General features: G+C 43.7%; 1 protein-coding gene across 1 annotated transcript; it reads right to left on the reverse strand.

Annotated features, from left to right (window-relative positions):
• Positions 1–8,189: 8,189 nt before the first annotated feature.
• ppcdc (phosphopantothenoylcysteine decarboxylase) lies at positions 8,190–13,214 on the reverse strand. The gene is made up of 5 exons (XM_053885690.1): positions 13,039–13,214; positions 10,289–10,384; positions 9,982–10,110; positions 9,752–9,920; positions 8,190–8,493 (listed from the first exon to the last, which is right to left on the reverse strand). Exons 1-5 carry the CDS (start codon positions 13,180–13,182, stop codon positions 8,405–8,407), a joined length of 627 nt encoding a protein of 208 aa, XP_053741665.1. The 5' UTR covers positions 13,183–13,214; the 3' UTR covers positions 8,190–8,404.
• Between the last annotated feature and the right edge of the window lie 218 nt (positions 13,215–13,432).

Below are 13,432 nucleotides of genomic sequence, written 5' to 3' on the forward strand. Positions count from 1 at the left end.
GACAGACGTGAAGTCACGTTTGACACTGGGAACATGGAACAGCGGACGCTGAAACCATCGTCGTTTGACCTCATGAGTTGAAACGACAGGAAATGATCTTTCATCTTTCGTTCGCGTTTGATAGATTTCTGGTGTCAATGTGAAAATGTGTGTTCGTTCTGATCGATATTTCTTGCCTCTAAATCCTTTTTCCTGAACATTGAAATTATTCATCATAATTGTTTTTCACCTCAATTTGTTGTAAACTAATTTATACTTTTGTATTTTTTAATTTACTTTTACATACTAAAAGTTATTAAGTTATTGATACATTACTTTGCTCATGTTACTAAACTATGCAATAGTTTTAATTAATTATCATCAAATGCACACTTTTAATTGGTTTGTGTTCATCTATTCATTTTTTTATCAATTATTTTTGATAGATTTTGATGAAAAGCACAATATTGCTTGTAGGCTTTTTTCAGATGATCCTTCTCCTCCTTTTAAACCACTTTTTTGTGACATTTATCTGATTTGATCACCTTCAATTTAGCGTTTAATCTATTTTTATGCTTCTTTTTTCGCATTTTGTTTATATTTAATCTTTTTCTGGCTGACATTGATGGCTGTTTACCACATCCTGCTTGCATTCACACACACACACACACAGAGGCTAGCAGAAGAAAATTTAGATTATTAAGATCAATATCGTCCCTCTTCACCCCCGGGGGAATGTTTTCATCGGAGGATTCTGGCTGAGCCAGCGATCATGCGCTTCCTGTTATCTCTGTCTTAGATGAAAACATTCACACTTCATGTCAAAGGTAGACTGAAAGGACAGATGGCGACTTCGATAAGAGCGTCTATTTTTACAGGTCAGTTTTACGCCCACACGACCCACTGACAGCTACATGAAGAACCTAGATGAAGAAACTCTCAGGAATGAGGGTCTTTGAGCGACAGTTTCTTTAAAGCTAACTTATTCAAAACATGGATATAAATCAGGAGTCGGCATCAACTCTCTCCTCCAGGGTCCCACCTGCCTTATGCAAGTTGACCAGGTCCATGAACATCCTCTTCCTGCTTGCCCCCCCTCCAACATTCTTCATCTATTAGACCCACATGGTATCATACCTACATCATGTGAGAATCATATCTGTGTCATTATGTAATGGTATTATTGTTTTCAAATTGTGTTAGGAGCTCTTCCTGATGTAATGGGGGTCGAAAGCGCAGGCCGAGACACTGATGGAAATCCCCTGACCGACATCAGTCAAAGCTCAGGATGACTGTTAGAGACCTTTGACATGAGGATATTGAGGAATGGGATGACACAAGTCAAGCAGGGATCTTCTTAGGACTGTGTCAAACTCAAGATACACCGACGATTCAACATGAATTTCACTTGCCAGATCAGCTCTACCGTGACCCATGAAGTTAGCTGAACTTAAGTTTAGTTTTTGGTCCGTAGAGGCCCCGGCGAAGTTAGGACGCTGAACCTACAAGGCTTTTCGATTGATATTCCTGAATGAATCTTCTAATATGATGTCAATACAAAAATATCTGAATCAAATATTCTGAAAAATATGTAAAGTCTTAAAATAAAATGCTGATTTCTGAGAAAAAAAAAAAATATATATATGTTTGTTAAAAAGTATATGAAAAAAAAGCAGATGCAGAATTGCTCTGTAATGCAGTCTTGTCTTTACTCTTTAATGAGACTCTGGACATTTGTTAACATGACGCAGTTAATGGTTGACTGTTGTTAACCCAAGTAAATCAGGTCAACAATCGACTGCGGCCAGTTTTATCTCTGGTCTTTGGTCAGACCTCATCACTTTCGCTCTGCTCTGAAACAGAGTGCCAGCGGAGGTGGCGCTCATGGCTCGTTCAGATGAGCCAATCCGTCGCGGCGCTTGCATCATGCAGCAGTCCTGCAGGACCCACACCCTTCAGTCGGGGCAAGTCCTGGCTGTGGTCTCACAGGTGAGCAGGAGGAGCGTGTCAAGAGGTTTGAGTGAGAGGAGGGGGGTCAGGTGCTGGTCCCCACGGAGCAACTCCCTCGCTCCCTTGTTTCCAGATACCATGACAACTCCTCATCAAGAGCTGTCGTCTTCACCTGGCTGACACGCCGCCACCTGGGCCACCGATCCTGCCACAGCCCACTTGAGGATCAAGAAGATTTTTGATGTTTTTGGTGTAAACATCTCCCCCCTTTCGGTTACCTTCATTTGGAAGCCTCCCAAGAGAGTATGTTCGAAGATGTCGAGACAGTTGTGGCTCAAAATCAAGACGAGATATATGGAGGTGAACATGAGGGTGGTACCAGGATCTTTAGACCAAGAGAAGTTGGGAAGTTTGGGACAGAGGCCAATGCAATCGAAGACCGTGGAGACCACAACAACTGTATTACCTTCAGACTGAAAAAGACAGTGTAGATTCAAGGGGTCAAAACCCGAGACACAACATCAAGATGAGGACTGTTTCAATGGACACGACAATAACATCCATCCTTCCTCATCGGTTTATCTGTAGCCAGGTCGCGGGGGCAGCACCTTCAAAGGGTCACAGCTAGTGATGGGCTGATGAGGCTTCATGAAACAGTGTGCTCATTTTCAGAGCTCAGTAGGTGGCGCACTGGGTTAAAAAATAACGTGTTGTTTAATTGATATGGCTGTTGAAATCCAAAGGTTTTAGAGCAGAGCGCGGGCTCTGAAAATAAGGACACTGTTTCATGAAGCCTCATCAGCCCATCACTGGTCGCAGCAAACCTTCTCCCAGGCAACACCTGCTCCGACTGGGGGATCCTGAGACGCTCCTTGGCCGGGAGATATAATCCCTCCACCTGGTCCTGGGTCGACCCCTGGGTGCAGGATCTTGTTCTTTCGTTCATGACCCTCAGCTCATGACCCTAGGTGAGGGTCGGGATGAAGACTGATCGGTAAATAGAGAGCTTTGCCTTTTGGCTCAGCTCTCTCTTACACACAGCAGTGTGGTAGAGCAACTGCAATACTGCACCTGCTGCACCGATTCAACTCCCTTACCCCCTAATGGGAACTGTGCATGTATTATACAATATTAATATTATTCATTGTTTGTGCGACAAAAAAAGAAGTTATTCACAGGAATGCTGAATGCGGAAGTGTGGCTGAGTGTGTGTGAGAATTTGAAGTTGCAGGTGGACTACAATGGAGGGAGTGAACCACGCTGGCGGAACAACTCATTAGAGGGTCCAAGGTCAGACGGAGGAGGCTGGGAAGCACCATCTTCTGCAGAGCTGGTCCTGATAAGAGCATGAGGAGGGGTGCATGCCTTGTGATCGTCGCCATGGTTACGAGGGAGCCAGTGACCAGGACAGCTGAGGACCAATCGGTCGAGGACGACGCCCACGTTTTTGTGTATAAAGGGGTCAAGACCTCAGATAGTTTTTGTCGCTCTACCGGACTACTGCTAAGGCGAAGTCAGGCGAAGTCAGGTGTATTTCCAAGGGAGTATTGGGACACACTACACTTACACGTGAATGTGCAAAACCCAGTGTTAGGGTGAGAAATGGGACAAAGTGTAGACCAGGATTTCTGAACAATTTTACTCCTCAAATATGGCTATTTAAATCCCCAGTGTGTGCTCCGAGTCACGGTCCTTGGTGCCACCTTGTTGAGTCAGACTTCAATGGCACGTGAAGCGTTACAAGCTAAAAACAAGGCCTATAAATCCTTCATCACTGCGAGTCTCAGAGCATCATTATCATGTTTCTGGCGTCATGAGGTGCGAGGAGTGTGACAAGTCAGGCATCAGACCATAATGAGATCACAGATGTTTACAGCGTTTAAATCAGTGAAGTGAGACGAGTGAGGAAGCGGAGTGATCTCTCTGGATATTTGGGATCTGATGAAACACTGGCAAGCATTTTCCCATAGGCCACAAGCGTCACTCCAGGCGACTGCAGTTGCATCAGACAGAGCACGAGGGGCACACACACACACACACACACACACACACACACACACACACACACGCCCCGGCACACAGCAACAACATGCAAGTGACAGTTGAGAGTTTCCTAGTGAAGAAGGAACCTGAAAGAAACGGCTTTATTTGAACAGTAAATTCACTGTATTAACATGTTCAATCCAATCTAATCCGAAAATAAAATCAGTAGAATTAAGCTAAATAAAGATAATGATAATGTACCGGAGAAAACTCTAATAATGTTCTTGTCATTTCAGAGCGCTGCTGATCATAACTGTAGTGCTGGCTCAAATAGAAACGCAAACACAGCAGCTGGTGAAACAAGTGTCAGTTATTCCAGGAAGTCAGTGGTGTCTTATCTGTCATCAAATCGAAACTCAACGTGAGTAACCCAAACTTTCAGAGGATTATGACTTGACTTTTTTTAGTATGAAAGAAATCAGATTTTTATTTGTATTTATTTATTTTATTTAAAAAATCATCATATATATTTTTTTCCCATCTTTTTGTTTTTACACTTTTCTGTTTATTCTTTCCATTGAATAAACCAAAACACTTCTTTCTTCCCTTGAAAATCAGTTTTGTTTGATGCGTCAAATAAATCTTTCACGTATTATCAATGACCTCCTCTCTTCTGTCAGCGGAGGTGATGAAACATTCTTCCATGTAAACATTCACTCTGCAGCCAGTCACAGTCGGACACGTCGGCTGAGCTCATGCCCGCTCTTTCACCAGCGCTTTGCAACGAACGAGCTACATCTTGCCAGGCAAAATTCTTCAAGACTCAAGAACAAGTCCAGTTTCAATGAAACAGTTAGGTGTAATGCAGTTGGCAGTGTGTGTGGCGTGGACCAGCGATGGACACTCAGCTGTGTCTCAGCTCTTTTATTCACTTTACTTTTAACACATGCCTGAGGCTTCTCCCTCAGCAGAGGCGATTTATGACCAACAGACAATACTGTGAGCATGATGGCATCCAGATGGCGCTGTAAATTCAACTGGCCACCAGAGGAAATGAATCATTCATCTGGAGGTCATAGACTGTTCCAGTGACAAACTCAATCCCTCTTCTTGATGCAATTACATTTTGTCACAGGAATGAAAGGGAATTCAACGCGAGTGTTGCTTTGAATCACGGAAGCTTCACCCAGAGCAGATCATGGGACAGTGAGGTGGTGGTCAGGGGACTTCACTATTGATCAACAGGGTGTTCATGAAAATGTGTCAGGGGAGAAAGTCGTCGGTGTCGGGGAGTCATATTTGTTGGGAACAATCACTTGTTTGTAGGCCTTAGGCCGTGAACCCTAAGATGAACATCCTGTCCTGGCTTGGAACAGGGTCGCAGGGTGATGAAAACCCTCATGACCAGACACACATGACCCGGGAGGCCCAGTGGGTTGAGTGTCCAGTCGCCATTCGTCTTTGTTGATTCATACCTTACAGTGTGTGCAGATGGGAGGGAGACCTTCATCTGTTTTCCTGTCTGTGCAACCCATCGTGTGTCCGTGTGACTGTCAATCATCCACCTCCCTGGTCGTGACGCCTTCTTCTTCTCAAGCCCATCCAACACTCATTAATCCACACATCCTCCCTTCCCACCACCATTGTCTGTTAGGTTCCTCTTCTCTTCATCTGTTCTTTCCTATCTATCCAGCAGTCTTCCCAACCTCTCTTGCTGCCAGGCTATCATTCATCTTTCTACCATCTCTCTCCCCAGCTATCTCACATCCATCCATCCATCCATCTCTCAGTCCAATGGCCAGTTTTTGATCTGTGTGTTCATCCATCCATTCCTCATACTGCCCCTATCTATGCATTCATTCGTCTCTCTGTGCGCTTCTCAGCTGACAGTCTGTCCTTTCATCTACCGTCCTTTGATCTGCCCTGTGACCCTCTCATGTCTCATCCAGCTATATCATAGTCAAACCCTCCACTCGCCCGGAAACGCTCCGCTTCTGCTCCTCAAGTGTTGGTGTCTGTTTGTCTTCAACCTGAGCAGAGAGAAGAGCCAGAAGCCGAAGCAGACAGACCTGGTCACGGTTCACCTTTGAACCACGCAGAGCAGCCTTCGATCGTAGGATTTCCATTTTTTTTTCATCACAGTAGCCTCAGAGCTAAAACCGGTCTGAGCACAGCAAACGACTTTCCTTGATTCCAACTAGGAGAGTATTAATATTTGGCAAACACACACAACATAACCCTCGTGACTTTGCGACTCACTTTGATCACCATAGCTCACTCCTTTGTTTTGACTTACTCTGAAGCAATATTACAAAAGCAGAGTTCTCCTTTTCATGCCGACCAGCAGCCTTTGTTCTCAGTCCTGTAGTGCAGACCTGGGTAAAGTGTGGCCCAGGGGCCAGATGCGGCCCTTTTCCTGTGTTTTTGCGGCCCACATGAGGTCAGACTAAAACTATACAACTGATAAGCAGTCATTGTTCTATTTTTTGTCTTGTTTCATTCTTAGCATTATTGTTTCAACAGTAGTTATAACATGTTCAGGACTAAAATTTCTTTTCATCTGCCATTTCAGTGAGTATTTTTTGTTCTTCAAAATATTGAAAGAAAATGCAAATTATATTTTGAAATTAATTTCCTTTTAATATTTCATAGATATTTGTGCTATAATTGTATAATTATTTATATTTAAATTCAATCACATATTAAATTGAATATTTGTATAGGTTTCACGCCATATTTTCACTTTTTAATATCCTGTCTTTAATGGTCCATTTCATCCTTGTTACTTAAGATTTTTTTCCCTCATGTTTCTTAGTCATCGCCGCCTTTCTTTTGGCATGGCGGCCCCTCACAACAGTCACAGTTAATAATGTGGCCCTTTTGGACATTTAGCTGCCCACCTCTGCTGTAGTGTAAGGAGTGTATTCATGTGATGCTTTTTGACACTCCAGTTGCTTTATCTTATCCTTAAAGAGTGACCAGCCTTCACTCCTTCACACCACAGAATTGCTTCCACTCGTGAACTTACCATGAACTCTGGGGATCCCAACACAGACAGGGCTGGCCAACCTGTCAGAGGCTAAGAGTCGTATTGTTTTACTGTGTTGCTAAAAAGAGCCACATCCTACAAATATGTCAGGCTGTAAGGCTCAGCTGAAGAGCTGTTCACGTGATGAGGCAGCAGTATAGCAGTTAAAGCACATCCCTGTGTGTCACAAGGTTGCGTCCAGTGTATGTCTCTTGTGCATGTATTTTTAACCGTGATCCCCCTGGAAATGTCAAGTGGCGTAGATAGAAATGTGTGCGGCATTTATTTTACTTACTATATTATTTTGCGCAGCGCATGCCACCAATAACGTGGCCCCGGTCTGTGGGTGTGAGCGACGCTGCAGATTGGAGCGTCTCATCTTCACTCCACTAAATTAAACAGACTTCACCACAATCATCGATCATAGGTGAAACACATGTCATACGTTTAGTTTAGGGAATGACAAAGTGAAACGTAGAACTAAGCCATGTAAATCATGTTGATCATGGATCTGATGACGCTCCAAGTCAAAGTCTTTGAACAATATTTTGACATTTCGCTGGAATAGCTCTTACATTTTCATCTTATTTCCTGTATCTCAACAGCGACTTGACCAAAATCGCAGACAGACGTTTGAGTCGGCCAACTGAAGGTACCTGCATCTGAGTGGACCGCCTCCATGGCGTCACCTTCTATAGCTAGGGGTGTTAACAATTTCATATAACTGCAATGCACTCAATGGGACAGCAGGTGGCAGTAGTCCTAATGAACTGGCTCGCACAGCACACACAGGCACAAAGAAGAAAGAGAGACTGAATCCTCCAATCTGCTTATCTGGTTCTTATCTGTCTCATTATCAACACAAAACTATGTTTAAAACACACCGAATGAGACAGATAAACACCGATGATCATGTGACCTGGCAGGAGGAAGTAATGAAGCTATAAATAGGTGATCTCATGAGCACTTGAAATCAAATGTTTTGTTGAGTGCTTCTTGATGACAAGCCACAGCATGTGCGAACTCTGAACGGTCTTGATGTGTTCTCTCAGATCAGCGTGAGCGAGGCGATGATAAACTCCTCTGGTTAACAGACCGCAGCCACACAGTTCACGCTGCCTGCAGCTGCAGCAGAAGCAGAGACTTTCTAGCGCAGGGCAGGGGACTGGATAGTTCTGGTCCACTTTAGCACAAGGCAGAACAGCCTCAAAGGTCTGAAATCTTCACCAGCAGACGCCTTGTGCACGTAAAGAATGCTTTATTTCAGGAGGTTTCTCCCACTTCCTGTTCTACATGGGAGGAAGTTTGATTATATAATCCTCCATTTGTCTCACAAGTGAACTTCAATCATGACAGTTACTCTGAAAGGGAAGACACTGCAAGATATTTTTAAGGCTCAAGGTGGATGTTTAGGTTCATCTCTGACAGATAGAAGCAGAATATGAAAGAAGAAAGTGACGCTAGTCATGTATTCTGACATGACTCCTCCGATTTCTGTACATATTGCTTGACGACATCGACGATGGTTGGAACGTCGGCCATGCCGCCTTTACCTGTGATGAAAGAGATGAAAGTCATTTGTTTTTCTCATATATTTTCTAAAAAAAACATGGTTGCAAATAAGCGTCTAATGTATTCAAACTAAGCACAGGGTTTCCACTACATGCAAATAAAAGCTGTCACGACCTTTTGTTACATTGTGTTATCAATGTAAACTATATTGTATGAATCATTCATATGACTATAGGGTTTATATCTGCATACATTTATGGACCATATTAATAATTTACAATTGTACATAGGAAACGTGACATTGCTATACAAATACTTGAAAAACGCACACCGGAGCCTCTGTCTCATGTCTGGTTGTACAGTGTTTCACTCGAGGCAACAGTGGGAACACAGTCTTACTCACGCAAGACTTTCCAAAATCTTAAGGATTTTTTTTTGGTTTATCACTCAGAAACCAGGGTTTGGGTTGGTGCTCCCCTACACTTTCAAAACCTCCCGGAGGAAACCCAGAGGTAAAGGAAGAGTTACTTCCCGATCCCGTAAAAAGTTGAATCTGAGCTTGACGCCAGACCTGCTTCTAAAAGACTCCAGTCACCAAGGACTACAGACTGATAACCGACTGATACCCAACTTTCCCATGAGCACCAAGTCATAACAAAGCAGATACTACTTGAGCAACAAGTCACTACAGCATTGTTTAACTGTAGACTTGTGCACTTCACAGAGCGGTGAGTTAGGTCTCCCACTGTTTATCCTACTTCATGGGGACCGATTCTTGACAAAACCAATTCTTGAGGCTGAAGACTTCAAGATAACTGGGTCATTACAATTGGGTTACCGTTTGGTTCAGAGTCCTGGTTAAGGTCAGCCATGTCTTTTGGATGGTTAGGTTTAGTGTGACACTGATCTTATGAGGACATTTTACTTTGTGCCGACATTTTGTGCTGAGAGTTTTGAGGGTGAAAATGTCAAAATAACTGGATAGAGGAAGGATAGAGATACAAGTATGCATGTGAGCGTGCGTGTGCTTTTATAGCAATCCTTGTGAGGACTAATTCTTGGAAGCACAGATACTTATGGGGGCATTTTTGCTGGTCCCCACAAGTCCAAGCCTCAATTTGAGGATGAAAATGTAGAAATAACTGGGTCATTATGACCAGGTTTCACTTTGGTTCAGAGTCCTGGTTTTTGTTTTGGATGGTTAGGTTTAGGGTGAGAGTGTTATGGCAATGAGAGGTCCCCACAAGGATAGCGAGACAAAAGTGTGTGTGTGTGTGTCATTTGCATTGTTTTCTTCACCTTCATCTCCACATGCCAGCACCTTCACGATGCAGGGAATCTCCACGTATCCAAATTCCTTCAGTCTAGACACATTCTGTTCTGTGATAGGATGCACCCACATGGCCGTGTTCATGGCGGTGCAGAAGAGGAGGGGCCGACTGGTGTCCCACGCTCGCACCACGCACGTCTGCCCGCCACAGACAGAGATCAGCGTCACCATGCGCAGGAATGCCGCGCTTCGTTCTCACCAGCATGTTGTCGCAGAGGCCGTTGGCGATCTTCCCAAGCGTGTTAGCGTCCAACGGGGCGATGAGCAGCAGGTCTGCCCAGCGCCGCAACTCAATGTGGAGAACCGGGTCTGACTTCTTGGTCCACATCTGAGTCAGAGTCAAAAACTTATTCTCAGCTCAAGGTTAGAGATGGCTCAGTTAAGTGTGTTGGGGAGCAGGAGAGTACGACGTAAAGGGGTCGTTTTACCTTCCTTTAAATGAAGCTGCTGGAAGTTTTGATCGGCTCTGACCGAAACGTAGTACAGATCTGGGGCAGAGAACTCACCTCCCATTCATCTTTATCGCCATAGATTTTAGCTGAAACCTCCGCCGGGTCATAAAAGTGCCTGGCATGTTCGGTCGTCACCACCCTGACGTTCACCTGACAAACACAAATATGGTTACAGGAGCAGCTGCTGAGACCTAAACAACCTGGCGTTGTCATACGACTCTCCTATTCTCCATCTTAAATTCGAGCGCCTCGGTCGTCCAGTCCCAGCAGCTGTAAATCGCCTGATTTATCGGACATATTGCTGTTCAAAATGCTAACAGCTCAGCACAGCGAGCCATAACAAGTGTAAATCAGCCATCAACAGCAGTCCACCACAGCAAAAGGGGTTTTAAAAACAAGGAATGTGGGCACATGGCAAGGCAGCATTCTTATGTGGCATATTTATGTTTGAATCAAACATCATATTGAGGAAGGAAAGAGGGCGATAACACTTAAATGATTGCCATGTTGGGATCAGTAACTTCATGGTTTAGGATTAGCCCGAGTCACGGCCGGAAGATTTATGGGGACATCAGTCAGTGGGGAACTAAACAAACATCATTCAGAGAGATAGCAGAGAGGCCAGAGGCCCGTAAATCTGAAAGCAGGAGATTAAAGGCTTCAAAGTTGAGACCTGAGTGCAAAAGGAATTTTGCGGGTTCAATTTGGGGTTCAGGTTTTGTGGGGGGTGTTGTTGTTCTAACTAGCAGGACCCCCTGGACGCTCTTTAAATCCACTGGCTTCGTGCGGTCCCAAGATGCAGCAGTCCGAATCAAAACAGCGCCATTTTGGCAGGAGCCCGTACCAACCCGGACGGCCAACACTAGTCAGCAAGAAATGTTGCTGCTTTCATCAAACAAAATATTAGTTCTTATTCTGGAAGGCCAGAATCTTCGGGGGAAAGTGTTTTATAGGACTCCAAGAGGACGGAAATGGATCGCGGCCATTTTAGGAGCAGACAAAACCAAACTACGGGTTGGAGTCTGAAAGTATTCGTGCAGCGTTGACTATTCATCACAAACCCAGTGGAGTGAGACCATCATGTGAGCTGCAGGGAACTGTCCAGGGTGTCCCTCACCACTCACCCTGAGTGTCTAATATAAGCGCCAGCCAACCACACAGGAGAAGACGCCTGGAAAGGATTAAACCTATGGAGTTCCTCTGAAGGATACTTTAAATTGAATTTATATTTCAGCTCACCCAGTGAAACCCACATAGTCTTGGGGAAAAAAAGTGCTTATCAGTGCCAGTTTCAAATTTTGCAAGCCTAATCAACATTTTGGCTAGTGTTGCCTCACGCTGCGGTTTTCAATAGTTTCGTTTCCTTTCTTTCATCTCACCGCAATCTGCGTGGTAAGGGTTTTTTGGATCGGATAAGACCTTTTGACACTTGCATATCAGTAAGGTTGTGAAACACTTTATTGATTTGGAAATTAAAGAGCACCTTTACCCAATTCCACTGTATTTTATTTTTATGCGGATGAAATGATGGACTGAACTGTTAGTCAGTGGTTATGACTGTCGATGGTGAATCAGCAGGATTTCAATTGCTTGCAAAACAAGTTATAACAAGCTGCTTTTGTTTTTACTAACGGTAGTGACTCAGGAAACGTCAGGGATATAGTCACTTAAAATGGGGCTGGTAACACGAGAACAGGTTCGTCTCAACATGCAAAAGGCTCTGGATGAACCTGTGCTCTTCTCTCTTCTTGGTCACTGCTTCCTGGGAGGATGAGTTGCTACTTCTGCTCAGGCTTTTTGTGCCACACCTTGGGCTAGAATTTGGCCAAACAACCGGCAGAAAGTGGATCACATTAAATTATTTTATGGTGTTCCTCATATTCAGCTCACTAAAAAGAATGTGCTTGTGTGGGTTTCCTCCAGCCACTCTGGTTTCCTCCCACAGTTGGATGACTCTAAATTGTCCATAGCTCCGCAGGTGTAAGTGGTGTGACCTAGGGTGACCTCTGCCTCCTCCTATACAGTATATGTGGTATGAGCCAGGTTAATCTTTTGTTCTACAGGTAGAAACTAGTTTGTTGATTCTAATCGGAACAAAAAAATGCAAAACCACACTGACAAAAGTCAAAAGATAATGCCCTTTGTTAACTTGAGTAAACATGTGCGGTATTATGACGCCATTAAATTGCATTTCAATGGTTTGAAAAAAAAAACACATTTTAATTATGCTTCGTTCAAAAAACGATTTACCGATAGAAGCGTTTTAATCGTCTCAGCTGGTTCAACTCCAACTGCCAACTTCTTGCAGAATTATACCACCTAGCGGCCACAGCCCATATTGCACATATTCGAAAATATGGCTGCAATTTGTACGCTTGATTGTGTTCTACTTGCAGTGAAGCTACGAACTAAATGCTAATGTAGTGATTATTCGTTACTACATCGCATTAAATGGCTCGAAACAATATACGTATTTAATGCGTTCATCTTTTAATGTTTTTTTTTTCGGAAATTACACTTTGATTTATCTCTTTACCTGGGATCAACTCGTGAAACTCATCAATTAAAACAATTCAAACGAAAATCATCTGAATTTTATTTTTTTTTTACAATTTCCATCACGACTGATCTAATCTTCCTTCTCATTGGTGAACTTATCAGATCATATTTCCGGGGAGCAACAATCTAAACGTCAGGCGAAAACAATGTATCTTAAGACTGGAATATTAAGATGCCTTGCGACGTGTGACATGACCGAACACAAAGTAATTATCAACTTCATGTCAAGTGCATGAGTCGCTCACCCCAGGAATCTTAAGCAGTTCAGAAACCAGCAGAGGTAGTTTGATTGCAGCCACACTTCCGGAGACACCCACGAGGATGTTGAAACCGTCTTTAGATTTTAGGAAATCGGGATCGGAACAAGCAGCGTTCGAATCTGACTGCATTGTGCGGCGAGTTCTTCTTGGTAGCTAAGATGCTAGTGCGTCTAAGATGAGCGAACATTTTCTCGAATTATATCTGCTAGAGTCTCCAGCGACGGTAATTAGTGGAAGTGGTACGGATCCCATTCATAATGTGATGTCGCAGTCCAGTGAATAATCTGTAATTCCACGAGAATACACTGAAATTGAATGCTTCAGTTGATAAGATTTCAAGAGGCGCAGTGTATGGATTTAGACCAAACGTTAACGAAAC

This window comes from Synchiropus splendidus, chromosome 14, assembly GCF_027744825.2.
Source record: "Synchiropus splendidus isolate RoL2022-P1 chromosome 14, RoL_Sspl_1.0, whole genome shotgun sequence".
Lineage (NCBI taxonomy): Eukaryota > Metazoa > Chordata > Actinopteri > Syngnathiformes > Callionymidae > Synchiropus > Synchiropus splendidus.

What these genes read in the sequence shown, in the direction of transcription:
- ppcdc (XM_053885690.1), bottom strand. Translation starts at nt 13,182, where the DNA reads ATGCAGTCAGATTCGAACGCTGCTTGTTCCGATCCCGATTTCCTAAAA. An exon ending in GCGATAAAGATGAATGGGAG is followed by an intron (nt 10,111 to 10,288) that starts GTGAGTTCTCTG and finishes ACTCTGACTCAG; the next exon opens with ATGTGGACCAAGAAGTCAGA. An exon ending in GCTGGCATGTGGAGATGAAG is followed by an intron (nt 8,494 to 9,751) that starts GTGAAGAAAACA and finishes CTTTCATCACAG; the next exon opens with GTAAAGGCGGCATGGCCGAC.